Raw genomic sequence first — 23648 nt, forward strand, 5'->3', positions numbered from 1 at the left:
TTGGTGTGTCATAGCATAGGGTTTTGACTACTTAGTGTGTAAATTAGATCATTCTAATCAAGAGAAAACAGGTTAAAGGTAAAACATAAAAAAACATCCAGAAAATTTTTCTGATCATACAGTATAGGCCTAAACAATATCCAAAACAACAAACAATACACTGAATTCATACAACTAATTTTTCTAATCTGGGAGGTAAAACCAGTAAACCCAATTCAATCATTTCACTGTGTATTTCGTATGGAATTAAGGCATTAGAATGTACCAGCGGCTTGTCTTAACCACCTGAGGGGATTCTGGCTGGCTGATTTTCTATTTGGCTGGATACTCCATGTGCTTGTAGAAAACACAGGTTAGTGGTTGACAGGAAAAAATCCTACAGCCTGTTATCCAATTAATTTGGTCTTACCTGAAGGTGTCCAATAAGCCCACTCACATTGTTTAAAAAAGCTAATCATATGTTTAGCGACTGAGCTTAAACAAAAGCCTGCAATCACAGGGTTGGCAACCACTGTTCTTGTTGTGGTGTGGCTACCTGGAGGTGAGGGCGGCGATGACCTTGCTCCACTGCTCCACCACGGGGGGGTGGTGCCTCCAGTTGGCCAGCATCTCCCTGGCAGTCTTCCAGTAGGGCGGTGTGGGGAAGCAGCGCATGCAGGCCAGGAACCACACCTCAAACAGCACGCTGATCAGCTTCTCAGCCAGCTTCTCCGCTATCCCACCTGAGCGAGTTGGGGGATGGGGGACAGGGTGGAGTAAGGATGAATATGCATCATCCAAAATGTATAGGTGGGGAAAAATGTTCCCACACTACATCGTCATTTGCATCTAAAAAGATTATGCGGCCACATATTTGTCATGGTATGATATCAATGGAAGACTAAAATGTCACCGAAATGGATGTGAGGAATTGCCCCACAACACTACAAAAAGTACTCTAATTGTGTCTGTTCCGGTTGGCTGACCTCCAACTGTGGGAGGGGCCAGCAGGGTGTCGTTGATTCGCAGCAGGAAGAGCAGCAGCACCTCCCAGGTCTCCCGGGCCATGACGCCGCCCGATTCCCTGGCCAGCTTTTGCACCGCCGTCAGCACCTGTTGGCACAGCCGGAAGTGCATGGGGCTGTAATGCTCCGGCCTGAGAGAGGGAGGTAAAGAAAGAGACAGTAATGGACCACATTTGTAAAAGGAAGCGGAAATATACACTCCATTGACCATTCCCTCTTCAATTCTCCGTTCCCCTAAGCCTTGTGATTTAGTTTGATGAACTAATGGAGGGTCTGTCCCTATTTAGAATTACCATGTTATTTAAGCAATATAGGTTCAAATCAAATATTATTAGTCGCATACACATTTTTAGCAGATATTGTTGGTAAGGCTTTAAAACAGATAATTCTACCTTACAAAATAAACAACAAAATAACAGATTGTTTAGCTAAAAAAAAAAAAGTCTGATTTGTTTATGATGTGCGAAATATGCTAATTTAAGTACAATGACTTGCATGGGATTTGTGCAACAAATGCAAAGAGCCTGACACTGTTGCCCGAGCTCTCCTACAATCCAATTAGATGCGAACCGCACATACTGGACAACGACGACATTCAAGGGAAGGCAACAGGCTCCATGGTGCGACAATGGGAAAAAGTCGGCCTGAGCCAAAGACAGGGTTAGGTAAATAAACCTGAACACCCCCTGGGAAGACTGCAGGTGAAAACAGTAGCTGATAGGGCACATTCCACATGTGACCCGTTTCAAGAAACTATGTCGCAAGTCACGACTTCACAGGAGAGCCTTTTTTTTATGTAAAAAAAAAATTCCATTCATGTTGTAGCTGGGACCCTTGGGATTGCAAACAGAGGAAGATCTTCAAAAGTAAGTGATTTATTTAATCGCCATGTGTGATTTTTGAAGCCTGTGCTGGCTGAAAAATGTTGACCGTCCTCAGACAATCGCATGATATGCTTTCGCCATAAAGCCTTTTAGAAATCGGACAACGCAGTTCGATTAACAAGAATTTAAGCTGTTAAATTACATATGATACTTGTATGTTCATGAATGTTTAATATTACGATTATTTATTTGAATTGTGCGCCCTCCAATTTCACTGGATGTTGTAGGCTGGTGTCCCGCTAGCGGGACGGCTATCCCTAATAAGCTTGCTGTTAGCTAGCTAACATGACGTGTATGAACTGTGTGTAGTGGTTCTCTCTCAGAATGCCATTTCGCATCTATTGTATCAGTAGAACATGCTTAACTGCCCTCCACCAGTCATACAAAGAAAATGGTCTAATGCCTCTCATCAAAAAGAGAGCTGGCTCAAGCAAGCACAGGTTACACCTGAAGCATGAGGACTTGCAGCGAGTGGTGAACTTCAACAACTACGCAGAGGATAATGCAATAGTATTACCAGGACACCACCCAGGACACAAACACTTTGGTGGAAAGCTGCTGCCATCCCATGTGACAAAAGCAGCAGTGTGGCGTCTCTACAAGGAATCGATGACAACACTTGGTATGTAAAGCTAACACATTTTGATTATTTAATTGACCTCCAACATGATTGGCACTAATTTTATTGATCTCACATTACTTCTGTATTTTCCAGAAGCTGTTAAGTCAGCCAAAGACATCAGGATGCATTACAGCTTTGATTTTGCTCAACAAGTAAGCAACATTTCATATATATATGGGAGGGAGGCAAATACCTTTCACTGAACTGTGTGAAAATAGACTGACAGGGGTGAGACAGTTCATTGTAATTTCTCTTATGGTTCTTTTGTTGTTTTCACATGCACTATTGTTTCCAGGTCCCATCTACTTTTTAACTCGTCGCAAGTGTGGCTTGTTGTGACGGAATACAACAAGTCAACTACTTAATTGATGAAGGCATGTCATCCAGCAAAGGCAACAGCGCAGTCAAACTACATGCACCATTTCTTCACCAACTACGGAGTTGGGGAAACACGTGTGGACCTGAATTGTGATAACTGCAACGCCATGCACAATCTCCAGCACAGTCTGGACCTTCACTTCCTGATCACAGGCCACACCAAGTTTGCCCCCGACTGGTGTGTCGGCCTCATCAAGCAACGCTTCCGAAAGACCAGAGTGAACACTTTGTCTGAGATTGCTGGTGTTGTGAAGGGGTCAACTGTGACAGGGGTCAACATCCCACAGCTGGTTGGACTGGAGGATAATACAGTGCTGGTGGAAAGCTATGGCTGACTCCGTACTTCAGGCCGCTGGCACAGATCAAGCAGTACCAGCACTTCAGGTGAAAAATCATTTTTCATTGAATTGTATGAGGTTATTCTTCTGATATAAACTTGGGAGATGAATTGATGCTGTGCAAGGTTGTAATGTCTTCAGACTTTTTGTTATTATTCCCTGTTTCACAGTTTCGATTCTCTGGAGCCTGGTGCTGTCACCAAGGAGCGTTCGAACTCAGTCAGGACCAGATTTCAGCTGCTGCGCAACGCTGACATCCTTCCTCCCATAGATGGTCTGTCTATACAAGCACCACCTGGATTGGACACAACGTATCTTTTTGAGAAGATCAGGTAGTTTTGTGACGGACCAGTCATCAGCACTATCGGCAGTGCCTCTATTCAAATGACTCTCTCCTAACACACAAGCCATAGGTTCCTGCTACTATTTTTTTGTTAATCCTGCTGCTCAGCCACTTTACCCCTGATTGTATGCATAACTACCTTGTCTATCACTGATATTGATACTTTTCTTCTACATTCTGTATATTTATATTGACAGGATCTATTTCTGATATTGCTACTATGCAAGTAACTATTTGGCTGTACTGTTAACACCTTCTGTAGAGAAACATCCACTTAGAAAAATATTGATATATACAATTAAATAATTGATACATGTGGTCATAACATGATTTTGTGACATACCATAACAATATCATGTGACCGTATCAAGTGTCCACCACATAAATATATGGCACATGCATCTGTTTATGTACTTTACATGTGCACCTCACTCAGGTTTCATCTCAGATTGCATGGCCTTAACTTATATATGGAATACTATGTGATAAGTGCATTTGTAACAGTATATACTGTATGCTAATGTACTTGTGTGAAGGCATTTGGGCAGTGGTGTAAAGTACTTTAGTAAAAATATTTGAGGGGGGCAATCTGTATTTTACTCATTTATATTTTTGGCAACTTTTACTTCACTACATTCTGAAATAAAATGTACTTTTTACTCCATACAATTTCCCTGACACCCAAAAGTACATGTTTGTACATTTTGACTGGAAAATTGTCCAATTCACACACTTATCAAGTGAACATCCCTGGTCATCCCTACTGCATTTGATCTGGCAGACTCAATTTACAAACAAAGCATTTGTGTTTAGTATATCTGAGTGTGCCCCTGGCTATCCGTCAATAACAGAAAGAAAAATTGGTCAGTCTGGTTTAACAACGAATTTGAAATTATTTATACATTTAAGTTTCTCAAAAGTGAGTATACAAGTTTATCAACGTTGAAAGCAGAATTACTTTCCCATGGTTCCTAAAAAATGCAGTGTATGATATACCATTTTGTATCTCAGTCTACGTTTTAGCAACATTAAAAAAACTATTTCAAATTTTGCTACATAAGACCGGATCCAGGTGGTGAGTCACATATGTGACCGACCAGCTCGATCTTAAGTAGCAAAATTTGAAATTGTGTTTTTTACATTGGATAAAAGTAGAGACTCAGAGCTAGAAAATGGTATATCATACTTTCCAATTGTTCATCAACTGTAATGTAAGTCTGCTTTGAAAGTTGATAAACTTGTAACCTCACTTGAGAAAATGGCCCTTGAATGTTTTGGTACCTTCTGGAGGGCTCTTCTTTGTCTACACCCATTTAGCATCGTTCACATCCTTTTAAGCTTTAGGATTCACGTGAGGCTAAGATTTCAAGACTAAAGGCTGGCTTATACTACAGGTGTGTTTGTAAATTTAATCTGGAGTGCCAGAGTGTGCTCTGGGCATTCGTAAACTGAAGAGGGTTGTCAGATTGTCTGTTTGTAAATTCAGAGTGTTCCGCTCTCGGAGCAGCGTTGATCCAAGCGTTCTGACCTAACAGCAGCAGTCAAGCACCCAGGCTAACTGGCTAACTTGCTAACTACTTCCAGACACAAATGAGAGAACAGCTCACTCTTACCATTTTACTTACCCTAGCAGAACTAGTTAGGCTGTTATGTTATCCAGACCGTTGGGCACTGCAACTGTGCTGCTGGCAAAAATATAACTACACTTTTTTGCCAACGTTTACTGACACCGGCCATATTCAACGGGTGTTGAGCGTTCGTAAATTGGTCAGTTGTTCTGCACACTAGCCTAATCAGACAAGAGTGCTCTGAAATCGGGAGTAGATAGCCAGAGCGAATTTACCAGCTAGGTCTATTGACAGTTGTCGCAGTGACATCATAAACATTCTACTGAAATAGTTACTTGCATTGTAGTCTTTTGTTAACTTCATATGGCTGCAGGGGCAGTATTGAGTAGCTTGGATGAAAAGATGCCCATTGTAAACGGCCAGCTCCTCAGTCTCAGTTGCTAATATATGCATAGTATTATTAGTATTGGATAGAAAACACTAAAGGTTCCAAAACTGTCAAAATATTGTCTGTGAGTATAAAATAACTGATATTGCAGGCGAAACCCTGAGGAAAATCAAAACAGGAAGTGGCTTATATTTTGAAAACTCCATGTTCCATAGCCTCCCTTTGCTGGATATGAACCAGATTCCTTTTCCCATTGCTTCCTCAAGGTGTCAACAGTCTTCAGACATAGTTTCAGGCTTTTATTTTGAAAAATGAGCCAGAACGATAACATTGCGTCAAGTGGTCACATGAGTTTTGCTCGCGCAACAGAGTTTGGATAGGTATTGACTTTCCCTCTCCTACTGTGAAAGACATTTGCGGTTGATATATTATCGATTATATATTTTAAAAACAACCTGATTGATTATAAAAAAATGTTGGACATGTTTCTGTGGACATTATGGAAACTATTTGGAATTTTCGCCTGCGTTGTCATGACCGCTCTTTCCTGTGGATTTCTGAACATAACACGCCAAACAAACGGAGGTATTTTGGATATAAAAATAATCTTTATGGAACAGAAGGAACATTTGTTGTGTAACTGGGAGTCTCTTGAGTGAAAACATCTGAAGATCATCAAAGGTAAACGATTAATTTGATTGCTTTTCTGATTTTCATGACCAAGCTTCCTGATGCTAAGTGTACTTAATGTTTTGTCGTGTGATCGATAAACGTACACAAACGCTTGGATTGCTTTCGCTGTAAAGCATAGTTTCAAAATCTGACACAACAGGTGGATTAACAAAAGGCTAAACTGTGTTTTCCTATATTGCACTTGTGATTTCATGAATATAAATATTTGTAGTAATATTTATTGAATGTAGCACTATGCTATTCAGCGGTTGTTGATGACACTTATCCCAATAGGGGGATTGCAGCCATAACAAGTTAAGGCATGTAACGAGCTAGCTAAACAACGAATCATAATCCCAACTCATAACGTTACTACCCTGTATGAATCAGTAGGTAGCTAACCAACCAGGTTCAATGTTAGCTAGCTAAGATTAGGATAACTAGCAATGCAAATGGATCTGAGATATGAGTATTGCTACACAGATTATACACGAAACGCTAGCCAGGCAGATAATATTAGCTAGCTAACAGTACACTAACTTGAAATGAAAATGACTGACAAAATTGGTCATATCTGAAAATGTAGCTAGCTAGACTCTTACCCTTATACATGGAAGGACGCTTCTCCCTCTCTGTCACGGATGCCATGGCTGCCTTAGTTGGAAGATGTAATCCAGATACAGGTGTTTCATAAAATCACCAGCCTTCTGTATGTTTTCTTTTAGACTCAGTCTGCATATTTGCAATCTAATGCCATAATTTTCTCCATCTCCTTATCTATCATACTCTAATTCCACTGATTTCAAAACTCGGTCCTCCAGAAAGTGGAAAGCAACACTTATGCAGTTCTACTACATAATATCTTTTTTTTAAAAAAGTTAGAAAGGATTACCAACACATACTGACCAGCTCATATTATTGAGAGAAGCGTGCTACATGGCAGACTGATCCGAACGCATATCATCTCTCGGCATGTCCAGCCCACTCATTATCTCAGCCAACCATGGCTAACAGGAAGGTTGCTGACTTTTTCTATGGCTAAACCAACTAGGCTCATAATTTAACAATTGTATTGGTATTTACAGATGGCATACAAGTTTGTTATTAAGGCACATGAAGGTTCACATGTTCAAAAAGCCATTTCTGCCAATAAAGACATTTTGATTAAAAAAACAAAAGTTTAGGTTCAAATGGCGCTCCTGTGAAGTAATGACAGGCGACATACGCCTAGTTTCCTGAAATGAGTCACATACAAATCAGGGATGCCAAGGACAGTAGTAAAGCAAAAGACAGAGGCATATTACATTACACACTTTTCAGCAGATAAAAGCTGCTATGAAAATGATTCTTAAGCACAATAGACAGGTACCAGAATGAGCTAAAAGAGACTGTGCGTAAGTGACGTCCTCCCCCTTAGAGATGGCATAACAGTCATGGTAAACTGTATAAATGTAGCGGCCTAGGCAGGCCGAGAAAGCGGCAAGAGGACCTAACAATTAAATCGGACTGGCCGATTAATTGGGGCCGATTTCAAGTTTTCATAACAATCGGAAATCGGAATTTTTGGACAACGATTTTGCCGATTTTTAAAAATATATATATTTTTCTTCACCTTTATTTAATCTTTATTTAACTAGGCAAGTCAGTTAAGAACACATTCTTATTTTCAATGATGGCCTAGGAACGGTGGGTTAACTGCCTCGTTCAGGGACAGAGTTTTACCTTATCAGCTCGGGGGACACAATCTTGCAACCTTACAGTTAACTAGTCCTTGTGCACTCCACAAGGAGACTGCCTGTTACACGAATGCAGTAAGCCATGGTAAGTTGCTAGCTAGCATTAAACTTATCTTAGAAAACACAATCATAATCACTAGTTAACTACACATGGTTTATGATATTACTAGATATTATCTAGCGTTGCATATAATCTGACTGAGCATACAAGCATCTGACTGAGCAGTGGTAGGCAAAAGGAGGCGCGTAAACATTCATTCAAACAACACTTTCGTACGTTTTGCCAGCAGCTCTTCGTTGTGCGTCAAGCATTGCGCTGTTAATGACTTCAAGCCTATCAACTCCCGAGATGAGGCTGGTGTAACCGAAGTGAAATGGCTAGCTAGTTAGCGCTTGCTAATAGCGTTTCAAACATCACTCGCTCTGAGCCTTGGGGTGGTTGTTCCCCTTGCTCTGCATGGGTAACGCTGCTTCGAGGGTGGCTGTTGTCGTTGTGTTCCTGGTTCGAGCCCAGGGAAGAGCGAGGAGAGGGAAGGAAGCTATACTGTTACACTGGCAATACTAAAGTGCCTATAAGAACATCCAATAGTCAAAGATTAATGAAATTCAAATGGTATAGAGGGAAATAGTCCTATAATAACTACAACCTAAAACTTCTTACCTGGGAATATTGAAGACTCATGTTAAAAGGAACCACCAGCTTTCATATGTTCTCATGTTCTGAGCAAGGAACTTAAATGTTAGCTTTCTTACATGGCACATACTGCACTTTTACTTTCTTCTCCAACACTTTGTTTTTGCATTATTTAAACCAAATGGAACACGTTTCATTATTTATTTGAGGCTAAATTGATTTTATTGATGTATTATATTAAGTTAAAATAAGTGTTCATTCAGTATTGTTGTAATTGTCATTATTACAAATAAATAAATAAAAATTGTCCGATTAACCGGTATCGGCTTTTTCGGTCCTCCAATAATCGGTATCGGTGTTGAAAAATCATAATCGGTCAACCTCTAATTATGACCCTTTCTCTTCATCCAAAAGATCCTACAAGGAGCATAGGACCATGGAAAACAGAATGTAGGAAGGAACAATCTGTATAGTCACACCATTTCGCCACAACAACAAAAAAACTGGCCAAATATAAAACAGAGAGCGTGCACAAGGGGCCGGTACTCTTTTCCAAGAGTCATGGGTTTGTCTCTTTCCTTGCTTCGTTCACTAGGGTATGACGATAGCTGCAAGGATTGTAATGGCCAACCGGAAAAACAATGTTGTTTTGGGGTGGAAACTAGGAGAGGGGTAGGAGTAGCAACCAATAAACCCAAATAGAGAGGGTAGGGAAGAGGCCCTGCACACCATTCTCCTCAACCGCAAGGGATCCACCCTGAGTTGGCCAACCCCTCTTACCTCCCCTTAAGAGTGTTAGAGGGGCAGATCCTAGCTGTGGCGCAAAACTGCTTCCCTACAGGTTTGGCCTGGTTCAAGGGCTTAACCTGAGTCTTGGTAGACAACTGCATCGCCGGGGACCTCAGTGCCCCAAGGCCAGTCTGTTGCCCCCTCCCAGCTGTGAGGCTGGGGCGAGATGCAGGAACCAACAGAATGCCACAGGGCCCAGGGGATTCTGCAGGGCTGGCAGTAGTTGAAAGCTTCGCCTTCTTTCTTGCGCATGTTGGTGACTTTTGTCAAGTCGCCGTTGGCTATTGAACTGGTTTCTGTGTCACTGCAACCCTACTATCTGCCCCGTGAGATTATTTCTTACCCGTCACAGAAACTGGAATCCATCTCCCTGACACACCCCAAAAACATTAGGGGATTTTAACAACTGTACTTTGGTCCTGAGCATGTACCACCAGTATGTGAAATGTCACACTAGGAAAAATAAGACTCTTGATTTGTGTTATGGGGCAATACCAAATGCTTTCTCTGACACCACCAGACCTCCCCTGGGGACATCAGACCACAATATTGTCTACCTCCGGCCAACCTATTGTCAGCTCCTGGAGAGGGAGAAACCTACAGTTAAAACTGTCCAGATCTGGAACGACAATAGTATCACTCGTCTCCAAGGGTGTTTTGACTGTACTATGGTGGGAGGTATTCGAGGACAGCAGCTCTGATCACAGATGTTTTTTCAGACTATGTAAACTTGTGTTGTGTCAGTTGTGCCTACTAAAATCTGTAAAATCTTCCCTAACAATAACCCTTGGGTATCAGAAAAATCTAAAATCACTACTTAATAGGAAGAAGGCAGTTTCTGTTGAGGGTAATAGACAGGCTTTAAGAGATGTACAACATGAGATCAAAAGACAGATACTGGTTGACAAAGAGGCATACAAGAGAGGAAACTTAAGGGTGGCCTGGCAAGGCATTAAATCAATTGGGGGGGGTCAAATGCTGACCTTGGGAGACACGAGGGCCAGAACATGGCTAATGAACTGACTTTTCGTCTCAAGATTTGAATCTGATGACTTTGTGTCAGAGGTAAAACAAATAGAAGCATCATTACAAAATGTTTGAGAGGGTTGTTGTTAAACAGGCTGATGTGTTAAAGGCTCAGACAAAATAAGTGGACATGTGTTAAAGCACTGTGCTGAACAATTGGCTGGTGTTTTTACCGACATTTTCCACTCCTCTCTCGACCAACAACGTGCCAGTTTTGTGGAAAAACTCAATAGTCACACCCATTCCTAAAGCATCTAATCCATCTGTGGTGAATGACTACCGCCCTGTCACTTTGACATCTTTAGTTTTTTAATTTAATTTATTTTACCTTTATTTAACCAGGTAGGCAAGTTGAGAACAAGTTCTCATTTACAATTGCGACCTGGCCAAGATAAAGCAAAGCAGTTTGACAGATACAACGACACAGAGTTACACACTTAGTAATGAAATGCTTTGGGAAAATTGCGCCACCCGTTTCAGTTTGCCCATCAGAAGACTTGATGATGCCATTCTTACTCTCCTCGACATGGTCTATAAACATCTAGAGGGTCAGGTTTCTGTTTGTTGACTTTTCTTCTGCATTGAACACAATCCAGCCTTACATTCTGACACAGAGAATCATACGAGACTTCTCCTTAGATAGGGGGCTGGTTTTGTGGGTGATGGACTTTATGAGCCAGAGGTCACAGTGGGTCAAAGTAGGTCCCCACGTGCCAGACATACGCACAATCAACACAGGCTCTCCTCAGGGATGTGTTTTGTCCCCACTCCTGTACACTAATAGTTGTACTAGTTCCCATCCTGACAAACACCTCGTTACGTTTGCTGATAAAACTGCTTTGATCAGCCTGTTGCATCATAATGAGGAAAACTATGGCCTGGTCCTAAATTACGACTTTGTAGAGTGGTGTGATGAATCACACTTGGTTCTCAATAACAACAAGACAAAAAGATGTGCATAGGAAGTGTAAAGCACCTACCTCTGATAGATGTTGCAGGTCAGAACATCGAGATTGTAAAGAAATAGAAATATCTGGGTGTCCTCTTGGACAATAAGCTTCAGTGCAGTAAATGTACAGACCTGATCTTCAAAAAGAGTCAGAGACTCTACTTTCTCAAAAAGCTGGGATCTTTTAATGTTGACTGTACTATACTGACTCTGTTTAACAAATCTTTCATTGAGAGTATTAACTTTTTGTATCGTTTGTTGGTTTGGCAAAGCCACTGTCAGCCTGAGAAATATGCTGAGAAGGATTATCACCACAGCAAGCAAGGTACATAGAGTCAAACAGACTGGCAGGCCTGGACGAGATCTTTAAGGTCAGGGCCCTCCGCAAGGCTCACTAAATAATTTTAGACCCAAGCAACCCCCTGTACCTAGAATTTGAAATACTCCCCTCTGGGTGCAGAATATAGGGCACCCCTCGGCAGGAAAAACAGAACTAGACAATAATTTGTGCCATGTGTCACATCCCTCCTGAATTGCTCAGGCTATATGTTCCTATCAACCCAGTAAGGCCAGCAGGCTAGTCTCATTTTATTGGTATGTAACTGTTATGAAAGTTGTATTGTCAATTTGTTTTGTATTTAAAACGCCACTTTAATCATGTACATGACACTGCAACAAAATTTCCCCATGGGGACAATAAAGTCAGTAAATTACGAAATTAAATAGAACCCAATAGAAAATGGGTAATTTCATAGCGAACTGAAGCTTGTATCCCTTCGTAATAGTAGACAGCCCTTAGGGAGTAACTGTGCTTGCGTGTCAATTCTCCGCTATGAGAAAGAACTGTCCACAAGCCTGATGACTCGCACTCAACCGATGTAGTGGGGTGGCACCCCCTATTGGCGTCAAAGAGAGACACTTTGATCGAAATATCATGGCCCTGTGCCCTTGCATTTCTGGAGACACAGTGCTGTTAGGCATGGGGTGGGGACATGCTTGTTGGCTTATCACAAGCCGGTACTCTGTAAAACTTAACACTCGCGGGGCTTGTTGGAGACCTGCATGAGCAAGTTAGATTCCCATTGCAGGGCCATAATAACTCAGAGGGACAAGCATTGCTTAACCGAGTTATGAGTGTGCTTGTCGACACTTAGCTGTGAGGCATTTGGTGTTAGTCTTCACTAGGGATGCAACGGTACAGTGGGCCCACGGTAAGAGTACAGTATCTTTAATTTAAGAAAAGTGTGCGGTTGTATGACTGTCATCACCAACTACTTTGCAGACAGAGTTCAGTGTGTCAAATGGGAGTTCCTGTTGTCCGGACCTCTGGCAGTCTCTATGGGGGTACCACCGGGTTCAATTCTCAGGCCGACTCTTTTCTCTGTATATATATCAATGATGTCGCTCTTGCTGCGGGTGATTACCTGATTCACCTCTACGCAGACGACACTATTCTGTATACATCTGGCCCTTCTTAGGACACTGTGTTAACTAACTTCCAAACAAGCTTCAATGCCATACAACACTCCTTCCGTGGCCTCCAACTGCTCTTAAACGCTAGTAAAACCAAACGCATGCTTTTCAACCATGCGCTGCCGGCACCTGCCCGCCCGACTAGCATCACTTCCCTGGATGGTTCTGACCTCTAACATGTGGACAACTACAAATACCTACCTCTCCTTCCAGACTCATATTAAACATCTCCAATCCAAAATCAAATCTAGAATCGGCTTTCTATTTCTCGACAAAGCCTCCTTCCCTCACGCCGCCAAAAACGTACCCTAGTAAAACTGACTATCCTACCGATCCTCGACTTCGGCAATGTCATCAACAAAATAGCTTTCAATACTCAACTCAGCAACTGGATGCAGTATATTACAGTGCCATCCATTTTGTTACCAAAGCCCCTTATATCACCCACCACTGCGACCTGTATGCTCTAGTCGGCTGGCCCTCGCTACATATTCGTCGCCAGACCCACTGGCTCCAGGTCATCTATAAATCTATGCTAGGTAAAGCTCTGCCTTATCTCAGCTCACTGGTCACAATAACACCCACCCGCAGCACGCGCTCCAGCAGGTATATCTCACTTGTCATCCCCAAAGCCAACACCCCCTTTGGCCGCCTTTCCTTCCAGTTATCTGCTGCCAGTGACTGGAACGAATTGCAAAAATCGCTAAAGCTGGAGACTTAAATTTCCCTCACCAACTTTAAATATCAGCTATCTGAGCAGCTAACCGATCGCTGCAGCTGTACATCTGTAAATAGTCCACCCAATCTACCTACCTCATCCCCATATTGTTTTTATTTACTTTTCTGCTCTTTTGCACACCAGTATCTCTACTTGCACATCATCATCTGCTCATTTATCACTCCAGTGTTAATCTGCTAAATTGTAATCACCTCGCTACTATGGCCTATTTATTGCCTACCTCCTCACACCATTTGCACACACTGTATATAGACTTTTTTTCTATTGTGTTATTGACTGTACGCTTGTTTATTCCATGTGTAACTCTGCGCTGTTGTTTGTGTCACACTACTTTGCTTTATCTTGGCCAGGTCGCAGTTGCAAATGAGAACTTGTTCTCAACTAGACTACCTGTTTAAATAAAGGTGAAATAAAAATTGAAAAAATAAAAAATAAAATAAAACGAGAGAATCAAGCTGGCCAGATATAGCTGGCTTTTCAGCATTGCTACGAATTACCAATGACAGGCGTGAGCTTGCTCATTAGATGCCTTGCGGCTAATGGCTAGCTGAACTGAGCACTGTGTATGAATGTTATAGCTGTGCGGCTAGGGAAGGCGTTAGCTAGCTAGAAACGACCTCGAGGCTAAGGGTAAGCTATAGCTAGCACAGTGCTCGCCGAAGGGAACAGCATGGGTGCCTTGTTGGAATTCATGATGAAAATCTCCCAACGACCATAATGCCAAACCGTTAAGTCTTGTCAACACAAACGAGTGAACCGAAGTTGCACTAAACAAGAGAAGGGAGCTAGCAATACTACAGTCTGGGCAGGCAGGGAACGTGTTTCCGAGTTACCTATCCCTGCTAATGCGACCATATGTGCAGGTAGGAATGCTAGTGAGGTTAGCTTGCGTTCCAGAACGCTAGCCACTGTAAGCTAGCTAGTAGAAGCCTTACGGCTAATGCTAGCTAGGATGAGCATAGTCATGTGTAAGCTTGGTATCCAGTCTAAATGAGGAGAGCTAGAATAGCGATACTCTTTGTGAGGAAGATGCACACAATTACAATTAGCGGCTAGCCAGAGCGTAGGCACACAGTTAGCTTGTACCTGGGCAGGAATAGGTTATGGAGGTGTTTGAGGATGGTCTGCACGTAGAGGTTGGGCTCCTTGGCGATTGGCTGGGGGATGGAGTCACGCGGAGCGACCAGCGCCATGATCCAGTCCGTGTAGACGTCCACGCACAGCTTAACCGTGTCCCCGTCCAAAGGCAGGGTCAGGCCGTAGCACAGCACCTCCATTGTCCACTTCACCTGTCAATCACACCACACCAAGAACTCTGCCGTTAGAAAGAGACATTACGCACTGGACTGCTGTAAGCTAGACAGTCAGATATCAGTCATTGTCAGAATACTTGGGGAAAGGGTGAATGACTTAACACTTGGAAGATAAGCACAATATGATGAACTATTGCTGCATTGAGGTAAACCATTTTCTTTAGGCTGAATTATGCTGATTGTAGTGAAATTAACTTAATTTCAAACACAGTGATGGTTCATCCACATGAATGACTGTGACTATATGTAGTATTCTAAACCTAGAGTGTGGATCAAGGCTACTTTCAAAAATGAATTCAAATCATTCAGAAATGTAGGTGAACTAGGCCTATTGCCTGGTGGAACCAGCCTGATTGCGGTGTTCACCATTCTGTCATGTCATGTCTCAAAACACAGCAATCAGGGTGGTTCCACCAAGCTAGGTGACCTACCCCTTTATAAACTACAGTGTTCTACACTAACTTTTTCAGTTGGTGGCACCAGCAGATGATTTGGTCACACTAAAAATTGATAATGACCTGGCATGTGTCCCATAATGGGCCTGCATTCCATACAGAACCAGGCGAATAATGACTAGCCATTTTTTAAATTAGCATGTCCTTGTGTTCTTACATTGATTTGGAAAGATTTACTGTAACAGCAAAAGAAGAGACATAAATAAAGTGTGAAATGCAAAATCCTCTAGAGTGCAGAATCTAAACGATACTAAATCAAAGCAAAAAAAAAAAGAGTTTTTAGGTTTTCACGTTTAAAAACATACTAATAGAAAAACAACAAAATTGGATGTTCTAAGTTCACAACAATGCTTAAAACCACACAAAGGGGACCATCAAAGGGGACCATTTTACATTTTTACCAACTACAGTGAATGATGCGTGCATAATTTCAATAGCAGGTGATTTTCATCTTTCATTGACAGGCCAGGCAAGTAGCCTATGCGGGGTTCATACTGACTTAACTGTAATTTTCAAGGACCTACATCCTATATTTAAATTGTTGTAATAGCCTATGGAAGACAATTTTAAAATTTTAAAAATAATTTTTAAATATTTATTTTTTTAAATCGCAGAAAATCTACAGTTGTTCCTCCTTTAAAAGTTGTGTCATACTGCAGCACACCTTGCGGGCTGCAACAGCATTCTGTGGCACGTTATTTACTTGTCAGCCATTTTTTCTGTTAGTGCTAGTTTGACCACTAGAGGGCATCTTTGAGAAGCATTTGTCTTCCATATTGGCATTACCAGAGAATTTAAAACCTTTTTTGTAATAACATAGTAAGTGGGATGGATTTTATGAAATTTGTCTTAATTCATTTGATTAATATATTATGGTGTTTCTATTCCGAGAAAAACTCAAAATGGAAAATACGGCGCTGTACAACGTGACGGTCGGGGGTAGAATACAGCATAAGAGGATTGGAAGATTCTAAATTAATATCTAAGGGGCATTACATTTCCAAACCCTAATTGTAGTGTAGCTGAACTTTCAGTTGATGCTGTTGCTATGCAACCTCTTGCTAGCATAACACATTTCTATTGGGTGTGTTCTTAAATTCAAATCGGGAGTGCCTGCGCTCACAAACTCAGAGCGTTTTCAGATTATAAATTCAGACTGTCTCACTCTCGGAGCACACACACCGGACAATCGGGCAGAGGAGTAGGGTTGATTTGAGCGTTCTGGCCTTACAACGGCAGTCAAACACCAAAGCTAACGTTGGCTAGCTTGCTAGCTACTTCCAGACATAAATGAGACCACTCGCCCTAGCAGAGCTGGTTAGGCAGTTTGTGTTAACTAGAGCGTAGGTGACTAATTGTGCTGCTGGAAACAATTTAATTCGTTTTTTTGCAGGACGTTTACTGACACCAGCCATATTCAACCGGTGTCGAGCGCTCATAAATTCATTTTTCTGCGCTCTGGTACACTCAGACGAGAGTAGTCTGAAATCGGTGTAGATAGCCAGAGCGAACTTACGAAAGCATCCGAATGTCCATTGAGAACGCACAACGACTATACCATTTACAGTTGAAGTCAGAAGTTTACATACCACTTAGGTTGGAGTCACTTCAATATGTGATTTTCTGGATTTTTTTTCTCATTTTGTCTGTCATAGTTGAAGTGTACCTATGATGAAAATTACAGACCTCTCTCATCTTTTTAAGTGGGAGAACTTGCACAATTGGTGGCTGACTAAATACTTTTTTGCCCCACTGTATATATCTGGTCAAGTTTTAGAACACCTACTCATTCAAGGGTTTTTCTTTATTTTTATTATTTCTTACATTGTGGAATAATCGTGAAGACATCAAAACTATTAAATAACACATATGGAATTCTGTAGTAACAAAGTGTTTAACAAATCAAAATATATTTTCTATTCTTCAAAATAGCCACCCTTTGCCTTGATGACAGCTTTGTACACTCTTGGCAACCAGCTTCAACCACTACTCATGAGGAGGTCACCTGGAATGCATTTCAATTAACAGGTGTGCCTTGTTAAGTTCATTTGTGGAATTTCTTTCCTTCTTAATTGTGTTTAAGCCAATTGGGTTGTGTCAAGGTAGGGGTGGTATACAGAAGATAGGGCTATTTGGTAAAAGACCAATTCCATATTATGCAGGAACAGCTCAAATAAGCAAAGAGAAACAACTGTCAATCATTACTTTAAGACATGAAGGTCAGTCAATACAGAACATTAAGAACTTTTAAAGTTTCTTCAAGTGCAGTCACAAAAACCATCAAGCGCTATGATGAAACTGGCTCTCATGAGGACCACAACAGGAAAGGAAGACCCAGAGTTACCTCTGCTGCAGAGGAGAAGTTTATTAGAGTTACCTCAGAAATTGCAGCCTAAATAAATGCTTCAGAGTTCAAGTAACAGACATCTCAATATCAACTATTCAGAGGAAACTGGGTGAATCAGGCCTTCATGGTCAAATTGCTGCAAGAAACCACTACTAAAAAGGACACCAATAAGAAGTGACTTGATTGGCCAAGAAACATGAGCAATGGACATTAGGCCGGTGAAAATCTGTCCTTTGGTCTGATGAGTCCAAATTTGAGATTTTTGGTTCCAACCGCCGTGTCTTTGTGAGACGCAGAGTAGGTGAACGGAGGATCTCCGCATGTGTGGTTCCCACCGTAAAGCATGAAGGAGGTGTGATGGTGACACCGTCTGACATATTTTGAATTCAAGATACACTTAACCAGCATGGCTACCACAGCATTCTGTAGGGATACACCATCCCATCTGGTTTTCGCTACGGGGATTATCATTTGTTTTTCACCAGGACAATGACCCAAAACACACCTCCAGGCTGTATAAGGGCTATTTGACCAAGGGAAGTAATGGAGTGCTGCATCAGATGACCTGGACTCCACAATCACCAGACCTCAACCCAATTAAGATTGTTTGAGATGAGTTGGACCACAGAGTAAAGGAAAACCAGCAAACAAATGCTCAGCATGTGGGAACTCTTTCAAGACTTTTGGAAAAGCATTCCAGGTAAAGCTGATTGAGAGAATGCAAAGAATGTGCAAAGCTGTCATCAAGGCAAAGGGTGGCTATATATTTTTGATTTGTTTAACAATTTTTTGGTATCTACATTCCATGTGTTATTTCATAGTTGATGCCTTCACTATTATTGTACAATGTAGAAAATTGTCAAAATAAAGAAAAACCCTTGAATGAGAGTCAACTTTTGAATGGTACTATATAAATAAGTGCATGACAAGAGACTTATCTGGCAAACTAAAATTAGCAGGAAAGAGAAAGAGAAGGGAATTAAGGCCATGCGTACATTCTTTGGCAGATGGCTTACATTTTCCTTTGCTTATTACAAACAGGCCTGATCTGGCTGCTGAGACTGGACAGGGGGTGAGCTCAAAGAGACGTTTTCCACTGGGGTGGAGAAACACTGTCACTATAAAGAAGCAGGGGTCAAATGCCCCGGGGATATACTCAGGAAATCCTGTTATGTTATCAAGCAAGCCCAGAGGCCTGGGGGTATCCGAGCTACAAGGCAAACATGATGGGGAAGTGAGCAGCACATTTTCCACAGACAAAAGGGGGTGGGAAATGTTCTTTTTCACCCAGCAGCAATCAGAGAGAAGAGATTTGAAAACACAACATAATTTAGAGAGGGAGGTGGTGGTGTGTTTTTCAATCAAGCACAGTAGAAAAAATATATAATAATATTTCAATTTCCAGGATGTAGCCTTAGTCCAAATGTGAAGGTGACCATTCAGCATCCTTGGTTTTCTAAAAATAAGGGACTGACAAAGCCTAGTCTATGAAAGGTGTGTTGGATGTATCATGTAGCCTATGTTTTTCAGGAAATAGGCAGAACAATGTCAGAAGAACTTGGAGCTAAAGAGGGAAGAAACTTGTACTTCTCAATTCTAATGAGTGGCAATGAAGTGGAGCTTGACATTAGTATACCGTCCCCATACCTACAGCAAAGAATCAAGTAGGCCTAGTTGGGGAACTACCCTAGAAATCCAACATTCCAACTTCACTTTCAACCGACAGCTGTAGCTAGCTTATTCCCCTTGAACGTAAAATGAGAGTTGGAATGTTGGATTTCTAGGGTAGTTCCCCCTACATGGGCAAAGTCAAAAAAAAGTATTCACCCCGTATGGCTTACACATGCATCTACATACACATCTGATTCAGCCATGCAAAAGAATCTGGGTTGTTTTCAGCACAGGCTTGCCTACCTCTTTGTCGGTCTTGAGCAGGCTGTCGGTGGACGGGGTGCCCAGGGTCACCCCCAGAGGTCTAACCACTGCATTGGCCACGTCACGCCCCACCACCGGAGGGTACGAGTGAAGGACACTCAGGTGGCCTAGGTCGCTCTGCACCACCAGGTGCAGAGACCTCCATTCCGAATACATGGCAGTGGCTTTTGCTTCTACTGGGTCCAATTGTTACCTGTGTGTACAGAGGAGTGGAGTCAGCATGCGTAAACAGAGTAGACTCATAGAGCCAGCCTGAAGTAGACTTATTCAAGCAACAACAAATGCCCATTACATATAAGGTGGACCCCGATGCTTGATATTCTCATAAGTTCATATTCAGTTTGACCTTTTCATGTAGCTTCAAAAGGCAAAATGTGAGAAAAGGCACATTTGAAGTAGACCCACGCTGTGAATACGACATTGACCAGAGAGAGAGCCTTGTCGTGTTATCGCCAGAATTATCTAAAAGGAATGCTAATATTAACAAAAAGGGCTTCACTGAGAGTGCCAAATGTACATTGCAAGTGCCAAATAATGGACTGGAGACAGATACTGTTCAGGTGTACAACCGTAAAAGGTCATCTTGAAAAGCATAGAAGACGTGCACATCAACAACTTAGTGCACAGTTCTTTCTAGAGATAAGTTAGGCTCAGCTAGCTGAGCCTAACAACAAAATACAAGTAACATATTAGCTAGCCAGCCAAGTTGACTAAAGATGTTTTGACTCAAGGTTAGGCAAAACCAAATTATTGCTGGGTAACGTTAAATAAAAAAGGCAACCCTAAACCCATTGACAACTGCATGATAAACAGACAACAGGCCCAGATTGCATGAGCAACATACACTTTCTGTTTTGCTATACTAGCTACACTAAAAAGAAATAAAAATGCAACAATTTCTAAGATATTACTGAGTTGCAGTTCATAAAAGGAAATCAGTCAATTTAAATAAATTCATTAGGCCCTAATCTAAGATTTCACATGACTGGGCAGGGAGACAGCCCCCCCGCTTGCGGATGTGAGGCCGGTTGGACATACTGACAAATTCCCTAAAACAACATTGGCTTATGGTAGAGAAATGAACATTCAATTCTCTGGCAACAGCTCTGTTGGTTATTCCTGCATTCAGCATGCCAATTGCGCAGTACCTCAAAATTAGAGACATCTGTGGCATCTGTGTGGGTGGACCAATTCAGTTTGTCTGTGATGTGTATGCCGAGGAACTTAAAACTTGCTACCCTCTCCACTACTGTTCCATCGATGTGGATAGGGGGGTGTTCCCTCTGCTGTTTCCTGAAGTCCACAATCATTTCCTTAGTTTTGTTGACGTTGAGTGTGAGGTTATTTTCCTGACACCACACTCCGAGGGCCCTCAACAACCACCCGAGCCACTGCCTGTTCACCCTGCTATCATCCAGAAGGCGAGGTCAGTACAGGTGCATCAAAGCGGGGACCGAGAGACTGAAAAACAGCTTCTATCTCAAGGCCATCACTGTTAAACAGCCATCACTGGGTCCCCCGTGTGGCGCAGTGGTCTTGGCCACTGCATCACAGCGCGACCGGGCGCAGTGCGCGCTAACCAAAGTAGCACGGTGTTTCCTCTGTTGGAGTCGAGCTGTGTTAAGAAGCAGTGCGGCTTGGTTGGGTTGTGTTTCGGAGAACGCATGGCTTTCGACCTTCCACGAAATTGGGGCGAAAAAGGGGCTCAATTATTTTTCTTTTTTTGAATAAATAAAAAACAGCCATCACTAACATTGAGTGGCTACTGACTCATCTCTAGCCACTTTAATAATGAAAAAAATGATTAAATAAATGTATCACTAGCCACTTTAAACAATGCCACTTTATATCGTGTTTACATACCCTACATTACTCATCTCATATGTATATACTGTACTCTATACCATCTACTGCATCTTGCCTATGCCGTTCGGCCATCGCTCATTCATATTTTTTTAATGTACATATTCTTATTCATTCCTTTACACTTGTGTGTTTAAGGTAGTTGTTGTGAAATTGTTAGGTTAGATTACTTGTTAGATATTACTGCATGGTCGGAAATAGAAGCACAAGAATTTCACTACACTCGCATTAACATCTGCTAACCATGTGTATGTGACAAATAAAATGTCATTTGATTTGAAGAATAAATGCAAATTAAATAATGCTGTCATTGAAAATTCTACACCCAATGTAGGCTACTGCCCATTTAAGAGCTAGAATTCATTTGGTACCCCATGTTGTGATTTTCACCAATTATGTTTTTGTCCTCTCACACTATTCATACTCCACAATCTAATAAACAGTTTAGGAAGCTCTCTTAGCCTATAGGTGATCCTGTGTAGCTCCGTTGGTAGACCATGGTGCTTGTGACACCAGGGTTATAGGTTCATTTCCCACTGGGATCAGTTCGAAACTGTATGCACTCACTACTGTAATTCGCACTGGATTAGTCTGCTTAATTACTCATATATTTTTTTAAACATATAGATTACATATTGCAAACAAATAATCAGAACTAAAAACTCCACACGTTGACAATCGCTAATCAATATCCAAAAACAGCAGACATTTTTTTATACGAACCCGCACATCATCTTCTGTCTTGTGGCACCATCTAGTGCAGGGTTTCTCAAACTCAGTCCCCCCCTGGATACAAGTTGATTGTTGCCCTAGCACTACACAGTTGATTTCAAATAATCAAAGCTTGATGATGAGTTGGTTATTTTGAATCAGCTGTGTAGTGCTAGAGCAAAAACTAAAACGTGTACCCAGGGGGGGGGGGCCTAGGACCGAGTTTGGGAAAATCCTGGTCTGGTGTGTGGTGCGGGATTAATGACAAGCGAACCTGGGGGGCTTTGTGTTCACAATGCCCAAAAATGGGAACCGGACCGCGGAATTGAAGCGAACCGAACTCAGACCAACTTTCGGAATGGTCTCAGTTCGGTTCGCTTCGGGTGCTCTTAATGGGTCTGAGTTCCGTTGCAGTGTTCATACTGAACAAAACATTAAGAGAACCACACAGAGTTCACCAAATTTGTCTGAAAGGAATCAAATGTGAAAACACCCTTAACCCGAACTAAGGGGAGGGACCTACCTGAATGTGTCTAATAGAAACTCGTTCTCTCTGCAAAACCCACATGTTTGGACTAATGATTAACGTTAGTTACACCCAAGTTAGCTAGCTGATGATATCTTCAACAGACGCGAGCTAGCTATGTCTTCAATGGTACCAATGCATTTGGACATTTAGCTAAGTAGCAAAATTAGCGTTAATGCAGGTAAATAACAGTCGAAAATGAACATAATGCATGGCTAGCTATAGGCAAGTTACGCTGTCACAACCTGTACAACCAGCAAAGCGGGCTAGCAAGCAAGTTTCAGCCAGCGTTGTGTGAAGCAGTGTCTCACTGTTATTGAAGGCCGCACGGGCTAGCTGGAGCTAACGGTAGCTAGTTGGCTAAGCTAATGAAAACAATAACACAACAGATCAACCGCAGCTGGCTGTGTGTTGCTATTTACCTGTGTCGGAAAGAAATACTGTCATATCAACCGTCCGTTTCTCAGCAAACTGTACACTAACGAGGATATTACAGAACCATCTTTGAAAAAAATTCATATCCAATGACAAGCATACATTCGACGTCAATCGTCGAATCGTCATCCGGTTGACGGCTAGCCTCAGTAGCTACTGGCAACTGAACATAGAGATAGATAGATAGAGGAATCATCCTTGGATAAAACACATTTTAGCCTGAAAATTCCCATTACGGGGTTCAATCATTTTAAAGTAGTCAACTGGGTGGGGATTCCTTTGAGTTGGGAGCAGAGATAGTCTCAATGGCACTGCTCGTGCTGTCACAGACGCTATAATGCCACAGATACAAAGATACGTCCTCTATCTATTTCTATGCAACTGAACCAGAGATACAATAAAAAGCGAGACATTTCACTGGCTCCTTTTTTCTGGTTCATATAGACAGGTTATATGATTCCATGTGTTTTGACTTATGTCATGTCTATGCTAATATGGCAAAAAAAAATCCCTAGCTAGC

General features: G+C 41.8%; 1 protein-coding gene across 8 annotated transcripts in view; it reads right to left on the reverse strand.

Moving 5' to 3' along the window:
- LOC112267286 (ral GTPase-activating protein subunit beta-like) overlaps positions 1–23272 on the reverse strand; it is a 69255-nt gene extending 45983 nt beyond the window's left edge. For all 8 annotated transcript variants that reach the window (XR_006079264.1, XR_006079263.1, XM_024445554.2 and 5 more), the window contains exons 1-5: positions 23116–23272; positions 19573–19786; positions 14630–14832; positions 966–1135; positions 536–722 (exon numbers count right to left, since the gene is read on the reverse strand). Coding sequence is in view for 6 of the 8 variants with exons in the window: in XM_024445554.2 (XP_024301322.2) it covers positions 536–722; positions 966–1135; positions 14630–14832; positions 19573–19749 (737 nt within the window). In the remaining 2 variants the exon portion in view is untranslated. The remainder of the gene's footprint in view (positions 1–535; positions 723–965; positions 1136–14629; positions 14833–19572; positions 19787–23115) is intronic.
- Between the last annotated feature and the right edge of the window lie 376 nt (positions 23273–23648).

Source organism: Oncorhynchus tshawytscha, linkage group LG02, assembly GCF_018296145.1.
Source record: "Oncorhynchus tshawytscha isolate Ot180627B linkage group LG02, Otsh_v2.0, whole genome shotgun sequence".
Taxonomy (NCBI): Eukaryota; Metazoa; Chordata; class Actinopteri; order Salmoniformes; family Salmonidae; genus Oncorhynchus; species Oncorhynchus tshawytscha.